The sequence below is a fragment of the Amblyomma americanum genome, chromosome 1 (assembly GCF_052857255.1).
Source record: "Amblyomma americanum isolate KBUSLIRL-KWMA chromosome 1, ASM5285725v1, whole genome shotgun sequence".
Lineage (NCBI taxonomy): Eukaryota > Metazoa > Arthropoda > Arachnida > Ixodida > Ixodidae > Amblyomma > Amblyomma americanum.
Window position 1 is genome coordinate 70106355 of NC_135497.1, and position 8780 is coordinate 70115134.

Consider the following 8780-nt stretch of genomic DNA (forward strand, 5'->3'; position numbering starts at 1 on the left):
GGACTGACAGTTTCAAAAAAACTTACGCAAACCCGCGAAGAAGTTGCAGTATAAGCTTTCGCATTACAGTTTTGAAGGTGGCCTAAGCGTCCCTGCAGTTTCATTCTTTCCCTATCCTAACTCGGAAAACTCTTTGCCTATACCAAATGTCGCTCTCCTCGCAGGATTCGATGATGCTCTATTTCGGGTGCGTCCTTATTATGCTTGATTGCATGAAATTCCCGACTAGCCAGAGCAGCACAATTTTTCCTTTCGGCCCCTTTAAAACAGTGAGAATCGGGAGATCGGGCTGTCGCGGCCGCTGCTGCCTCCTTTCCCCACGGTAGCAAGTTTTAAGGCATACGGCTGAACCTCGCTGTAACTAAGTTGAAGGGCTCGGCGGTTACTTCGTTGTAGCCATAGTTTCTTTATAGCCCGTGTTGACCGAAGTTCCAACGGGAATCGTCATTGCTTCGTTATATCCGTTGTTTCCTTATAAACAGTTTCGTTTTAACGAGGTTCGGCTGTATTTTGATTGCTTTCTCGCGATATGCACGATGTAAATTGGATCAATCTTGAAAAAATTCTCAAGTACATTTCAAAAACGTAACCATTCCTGCTTGAACTCAATACTCAGTCAAAAAATTAATCACCTCATGTGCGTGCGAAATCACCCGCCAAGTCATAGTGCCCGCCCATTTATGTGTAATATATACTTAACCACCACTCCGTGTACACGTTTTCATGCGTTTTTGGTGGGCTCAAGCTTCGACCGGTGCAGCTATCTGTACCACACTTCAGAAACGCCAACTTCACTCTTCTGGCGGGCTGCACGAGTCAACCCATTTTCACACGTACGGTGTTTTTTTTTCTGGTCGAGAAGGTGGGGGGGGGGGTGGTATACCGGGCACTTAATCGCAAATTCACGCCGGGATGACTACGGCGACCGCGAATACGGTGCGAAACAGTTCAATCCTAGCTTTAACAGTCAGCGCTGTAAAATTTACCATGTATGCCCGAGCCCCAGTTTGCAGTGGAGCGGCTGGAGAACACGGCGGAATAATATACGCAGGGGAAATCGGAAGACACCAGTCTCGTCGGTAAGAGCATGCTAGAGTTCCTGACCTCGGGCAAGTCCACAGTCAAGGGTGCCCCGGTGGGAGTGTTCACGTTGAAGGCGCTGCCCAAAGGACTGCATTTCGGCCCGTATCACGGAGTCAAGGGGGACGGCATCGAAAATGGTGGCTGCACCTGGCCGGTAAGTTTGCCCGGCCAATGTGTAGAACACTCAGACTCAGGTTGCAAAGGCTCTTATTGACAACGTTCGAAACAACTGGGCTATAATTGGACTACGCTACTCGCATTGTTACTCTGTCCCGGACTTGCAAGTGCATTCGAGGTGAGTTTTTTCTTTGGGACAGATTACGCTGGAATATGTGCCATTGTTGTGTGAGAGGGAAAGATTGCAACGGATGACAATTGCAAACCTCATATCTAGGATTCAACGAACATGCGTACTTTCCACCATCATTGTATTGTACTGTTTAGCAGCACTGACAGGCCGCGTTATTATAAGGTTAGAGGAAAAACAGAAAAAAAATGTATAACAATGTTCGCCTATGGTTTTCAGTGCCTCACCATTTTCCCAAACTTCATTGGCACGCGAAAAGTTAGACATAACCATGAGACATCGCTAAGCCACCCGATCCACCATTAGGGGCCTTTTTATTTTTCTGCAAAAATTTCGCGAAATCTCAGGTATGGCTACCAGTGCTTGTGCACGCTAAACCGTCCCGCTTGCAGTACAAGAGTCGCACTCGCAGGCCAAGCTGGAAGCTTTAGCGTAAGCTGAAGGCTAAGCTAAAAGGTGCAAAGAAATTATTCATTTCAAGAAGAAGAATAATTACTCTTGAAATGAACTCCACTATCCTGGACAAGCTGAATGCAGTAGCATTCTTGCACCTTTAAGGAAGCTGATGTTGGTTGTTTTATATCGCTGACAATGACACTACACGGACCGCAGTGTTTGGTAGCCCAGGCTGAAATGTTTTTTTTTGCCAAATAAGTTGTCAGTAGACCAAAATACCTTGTCCCATGGTGCTCTTTGGCATCTGAAGCCCTTGCGCCATTAAAATTTGAAATCATCATCATCAAAATAAGTTGTATATTATTAGTTCCATATTTCCAACATCTCCCTGGCGGCGCCAGATGGCTCCAGGTACCCGGCAGGCTGCGGGCGTGTCTGTAGCATCCGGGCCAATCATGCGTGCTCGCAAGGGGTGGGTATGCTTCTGGTACTTCGGTAACGGTAACAGGGTACACGGTACGCTAACGGTGTGTCGATGGCTACAGAAACCATCCGTGTAACAGCGCTCAGTGGCCTTACAGTGGATAGACTGGTCGATTCGACGGCGTTCGAAATGTCCATGTGACAGAGGTATAAGATTAGAACACGAAATACTGGCCTGTTACCGGACATTTAAAATTTCTGCCACGGTTTTTTTTTGCGTCTTATGTTTCACGTTATTACGATCCCTGAAAAATTATACTGTTGAACCGCTGCGTTCCGCAGGTGCGCCGATGTGGAGAGTTCTTCGTGGTAGACGGCCGCCCGGAACAGCGCAACCACTGGATGAACGACGTGAACTACTCCCCCAGCAAGCGCACACAAAACCTCGAGGCCTCGCTCGTGAACGGCGACATCTACTACCGCACACTAAGGAAGGTCGACCCCGGAGAAGAACTGCTCGTTGGATATTCAACGTCTTTCACCAAGAGTTTGCTCGGGAACACTACAGGACGAGGGGCGTTGAAAGAAGGTGAGAAGAAGCTTGCCATGCACTCCTTAGCTTTTAGATAATAATCGGTTGATAGCGTATGCAAGCTGCGAACATGCCTGATTCATAATCATCATCAGCCTGACTACACCCACTCCAGGTCAAAGGCCTCTCCCATGTCTCTCCAATTAACACTATCATTTGCCAGGTGCGCTAACCTTATGCCTGCAAACTTCTTAATCTCATCCGCCCACCTAACCTTCGGCAGCCCCCTGCTAGGCTTGCCTTTTCTTGGAATCCACTCCGTTACCATTAATTACCAGCGGTTATATTGGCTTTGCATAACATGCCCTGCCCAAGCCCTTTTCTTCCTCTTGATTTCGACTACGATATCATTAACGCGCGTTTGTTCCCTCACCCACTCTTCCCGTTTGCACTCTCTTAACGTTACACCTACCAATTATCCTTCCATGGCTCGCTGCATTGTCACTAAATTAAGTTAAACATTTTTTTTAGCCTCCCCGTTTCTGCCCCGTAGGGGAGTACCGGGAAGATGCATCTGTAGTATTCTTTTCTCTTGAGGGATATTGGTAAACTGTCATTCATGATCTGAAAGAACCTGCCATATGCGCTCCACCCCATCCTTATCCTTCTAGTTATTTCCCTCTCATGATGCGGATCAGCTGTCACTGGCTGTCCTAAGTTCCTTTACCACTTCCAGCCCCTTGCTGCCACTTGTGAACTGCTGTCCCGTATTTGACTGTTGAACAGGACTTTGTTTTTCTGGATGTTAATTTTTAGACCCAGCGTTCCGCTCTGCCTGTCTAACTCATTGATCATGATTCGCAGCTCACCTCCTGGGTGACTCAGCAAGGCAATATCATCAGCGAATCGCACATTTTTTAGGTATTCTCTATGAACTCTTATCCCCAACTGCTCCCACTTCATGCATCGCAAGACCTCTTGCAAACAGGCGGTAAATAGCATTGGAAGATTATGTCTCCTTGCCTGACGCCCCTGATTATTGGAGTTTTCTCTCTGACTTTGTGGAGGACTATGGTATCTGTGCAGATGCTATATATAGCTTCCAGTTTTTTTATATATAAGGCCCTTCTACACCCTGATTCCGCAATGCCTGTATGAATGCTGAGATTTACACCGAGAAACACGCTTTCTCGTAATCAATGAAGGCTATATATATTCGTTGGTTATTTCTTTCGCATTTTTCTATCACCTCATTAGTAGTGGGAATATTATATTTTGAGGATCATTTGGTTAATTGAAATAAGTACCTTAGTCAATACCTTGTAGGCAGCGGAGAGTAAACTGATCGGCCTGTAATTTTTCAACTCCTTGGCGTTTGCTTTTTTATGAATTAAGATGATATTTGCGTTGTTCCAAGATTCTGGTATGCTCGAGGTCATGAGGCATTGCGTATACAGGTGGTTGGTTTTCTAGCACAATCTCTCTTTCATATTTCAACAGATCTGCAGTGACGTGATTCTCATCAGTTTCTTTTCCCCTTTGCATATATTCCTAAGGCTTTCTTTACTTTCTCTTTCGTTATTGACGGGATGACTCATTGTTGCGGGCTACTGACTCTCTCATTAACGTTGTGATTACATTGACTACTGTATATATTTGTAAAGAACTCTTCGGCTACTTTAACTATCTTATCTATGTTGCTAATGTCATTGCCCTGCTTGTCTCTTAACGTATACATCTCGTTTTTAACCATGCGTAGTTTCGTCTTCACCGCGTTTAGGCTGCCTCCGTTCTTTAGAGCATGCTCGATTCTCTCCATATTAAACTTCCTTATGTCGGCTACCCCCCCCCTCCCCCGCCTAGCACTAATTTTTTAACTTCGATAGCTCTGCTAGTTCTATTCTGCCGGCAGGCTAAGGCGCCAGCATGCTTTGGCGTTTCTTAATCAGATTTCTTATTCTGTCGAACTGTCCTACCACCTACTTCCAGTGCGCACTCCGTAATGACAGCTGTCAGATTATCGTTCACTGTATGTACATTAAGATTGTCTTCATCAATTAAAGGTGAATATCTGTTCCGCAGCGATATCCTGAATTCCTCTATTTTCCCTCTTACTCCTAACTCGTTAATGAACTTCCTCTTCACTAGCTTCGTCCGTTCTCTCATGAAGTCTAAGCTAATTCGATTATGCCTGATTATGAACACTTTGAAAGTCCGCAGGGATGGCGGACCTTTCTTTTCGACGACATCTAGGCGACAGTTGAAGGAGCAATGACACATTGCCTAATAACCATGAAGACTAAACTGTGGATAAAAGAGAATGGGTGCTTGCTTTTTAGGTATATATCCTTAGTGCATGAAAGGGACCTCAGCATTGTGAGAGAACTCCTCATTTGATGCGTGTGTACCGGTGCGAAGCTGGTCGATAGCGCTTCCAGAAAAGGCACTGTCTTTCTCTATTTAATGTTTACATTACCTATTCACTGATTTGTGCGGGTTAGTACCGTTGTGCTACCTTTGCATCGCGAATAGCCAAATATTTAAATACAATCTACTATTCCATTACTATCTTAAGGAAGCTGCCATGCACCTAATTGATACTAAGGGACTGGTGTGAAATATTACTGCTGCTGGCCTTTTCCTCTCTGCCACGGTACACATTAAGAAACACTGAATTCAGTTCTTCACTCTACATGTGCTCATTCGCTCCTCCCACTGCTCGGTTCTTTTTCAGGGGACGTCAGTATCGTTTCCTTGGACAGCCTGTTTCTCGCATGTGGGATGTGCGGCGACCTCTTCACTACGCAGTACAAGATGGAAATGCATACCCGGCAGAAACATTGGCGTAACACGAAGGGAATCCACCAATGCACGCACTGCACCTTCACGAGCACTCGCAAGTAGGCCTTAAACCGTTTTATATCACCGTTCCTTGCTTTACGCCATCGTGGCTAGTTAACTGGAGAGATGTCCTTTCTGATGCCGAGCCACCTTTTCAAGCTGTAAATATCTTAAAGAAGCACAAATCCTCAAGTCGCCGTACAAATACACAAAGAATGCTTGAATGCCACTACTTTCGGACACAGCACAACGCAGTCATCAGCATGACTAGCAGCAGTAGCGCACTCGAAAGTGCCCCTTCGCGCATGTTGTGCACGCTTTGTGTTCATTTTTCATCAAGAAACACTGCCTGCTTTTTTCCAATAAGCTAACAATTACTGTACAAACGAGCCCGACGGTCGCCCTGATTGCGTTCGCTCTATCCGAAGTTCATAGTGAGCGAACTTCTAATATTAGATCCTATAAAATCAAAATAACAATAGATATATTTTTAAAAGTTAGTTTGTGAGTTATGTGCGTCTGATACTTGAGGACAGTGCATTCTCAGCTGTACACGGTGGTCATGTGCTCCCTGCCGAGAACCTTGCCGCCAACAATCTGTTTTAGTGATGCGACATACCTAATTAAGGTTGAAGCCTTTAAGGCAGGTGGGAGCAGTTACGCCTCCTTCTCGTGGCCTTCATAATGTTCCTGGAAGTCTGGGAGTGCTCGTACTTTGCCCACATTGCTTCCTCAGTTCGTGGCTCAGTGATGTCGGCGTTAACGGAGTCACCCGTGCCGGACAGCTGCACAGTAACGACACGTTGTTACCAACGTCACGTGCGTCACCGTAGTCTGCCATGGCTGGGTTCATGCGGCCGTGAAGCTAGCGCAAAATACGCGCAGAACGTAACAACTGCACAGCCTGTCTGGGCGTTGTCTACTCACGGTGGCGGCGCAGAGTGTGGAGAGCAGATTGGGCTGGTGACGCTTGCCACGTGATCGGCTGGGCAAGCGAGGCATGCCACGTGACTGGTATTCAAACTTCTCTAATCGCTACCATTGGTTGATCGCCGACCCCGCTCTAATCTCTCTTGCACTTTAGAGGCTTTGCCCAGCCGGCACACCCTTACGCAGTGATGGGCGTTGTATGCCTTAACCTGTTGGCTCGCGCTTCGCCGGCGAGTTTTCGTAGCTTTAATGCTGCCTTTTGTTGCTTTTTTGGGGTCTCGAAGTTTCCTTCAGAGCGATGCCTCCGGGGCTGAGCGGCGCTGTTGGCCATCCGCGGTCACGGGAAGCGCGAGTTCTTTTACAGTGGGGTCGAGTTCACGGCGCCTCTTTGATCGTCCTAAGCGAGTTCCACGGCCGCAGTAGTTCGTTATATCTGAGACGCGGTGCCATTACTCTTATACACATTTTTGCGGTATCGCCAACGCCATTTGTAATAAGCGAGTGTTCATTATAACCGTGGCCGTTATTTGCTGTCTCCCGTGCATCGAAATTGTTAGTCTGAAGCCGCTGCTGCGGTGTCAGAATTGAGCGAATCTCCCGTCTACGAAATGGCCCGGCTGGTGCTTTTGGTATCGGCCTCTCTCGAGGACTGACGCAAGTGTACGAACCGCCCGCCAAATCTGGTTGCTCGTGCCCAGCCCATCACAAGCGCTGACCTTTATTGGACGATATAGAATTGAGTTAGACATTGCGCGTGTGTGTATTTCATTGCTTGCAGAGCTGAACTGAGCTGTGGTGCCTCAGACACTGCTCAATAAGCCTGATTAGCATTACTGCTGAGTCGCTCACATTACAACATAAATACGTGTATACCAAGGTTCGCTTAGCGAGGACATAGGAAGACAACGCCAACAGGAGCGGAAAGAGAGTAAGTGAGAGACGTTAAGTCATGTGGAAGAGCTGCATCAGAAACAGGCAAAATGCGCCTGACACCAGCGGCAGTGATATAGGTGGAAGGTGCGAACGTCATTGGCGAAATTGTAACCTTGAAAGAGATGTCCAGACATAACTAGACACCTTTAACCTACCTTGTACCGGGTTACCTTTGCCGAAGTACCGGATGAGCTGATGAGCGCGCGCTGATTGGTCCCGGTGATGCATGCGCACGCACAGCTGCCGGGTAGCTGGTGCCATGTGGCACCGTTATTGGGATGTGCGATGTGCATTGGCGGCGCGGGCTCCCGGTACTACGGTACGGAACCGCTTACGGTAACATGGTACGTGATATGCTAAATGTGTCTACTAACGCAGGCATCCGGAGCAGATTTTCGTAGTCGTGTGGTAATTCTGCTTATCGTTACCCTTCATGTACGCAGGGCTGATATCATCAGGCACGAGCGTACCCACGTTAACAAGCGAAACTCCGTGTGCAGTTTGTGCCAGAAGAGGTTCTCGCAGCCGGGCAATCTCAAGGTACACATGATGATCCACACTGGTGAGAAGCCCTACGAGTGCGGCCAGTGTGGCAAGAGATTCAGGGAACGCGCCCATGCAAGAAGGCACGAGGAGGTCATACACTCCCGCCGGTACCCGCTGCACTGCCCACGGTGCGGGGCTGATGCCGCGGACGTCACCAGGCTCAGGCGCCACACATGCAAGCAGCTGGGCACGACGGAGGGCAAAGAAGGTTTCAAGCGGGGTCGAGGACGGCCACGCTTAATGGCAGACGGAACGGCGCCAACGGTACGACCGCGGAAGACAACGGAGGGTGCGCCGCAGCAAGGAGGAATGAAGCGGGGCCGAGGTCGGCCACGTAAAGCTCTAGCGCAAGATGCGTCAATGCCGAGCCCGTAGAAGCTTACGGGAGTTGTACTACCGCAGCAAAGAGTGCAGTCAGGTCAAGGTCGACCGCTTAAAGAGGTAGAGCAAGATGCGTCAACGAAGTAGCGAGATGTAGTGGTCTGTACTGAGTAAATAACCTTTTTCTCACATACACTTTACGTCTTCTTTCCTCAAATGAAAAGCAAAAGGAAGTCAAACATTAATGCAAAAGACGAAGCCGTAGACAAGACCCCAGAATGTGATTACAACCGATGACAGTTTGTCTGGACAATGAAGGGAAGGTTACATGTGGAGCCTTCCAGGGGATCCGGAACTTATTGTTTTTGAGTGGGGGGCACGATGGATGATTCCAGAAATGTGAGTGATGCCTTTGTAGATTTGCAGAAGGTCAGCCGAAAGTCATGGGCAGAAATTTTGCCGCAGAAG

The 8780-nt window shown here is 47.8% G+C and overlaps 1 protein-coding gene across 1 annotated transcript; it reads left to right on the forward strand.

Moving 5' to 3' along the window:
- Positions 1-1087: 1087 nt before the first annotated feature.
- LOC144103675 (PR domain zinc finger protein 14-like) lies at positions 1088-8366 on the forward strand. Its single transcript, XM_077636368.1, has 4 exons — positions 1088-1237; positions 2552-2798; positions 5476-5641; positions 7889-8366. The coding sequence occupies exons 1-4, from the start codon at positions 1088-1090 to the stop codon at positions 8364-8366; spliced, it is 1041 nt and encodes a 346-aa protein (XP_077492494.1).
- The last annotated feature ends 414 nt before the right edge of the window (positions 8367-8780 follow it).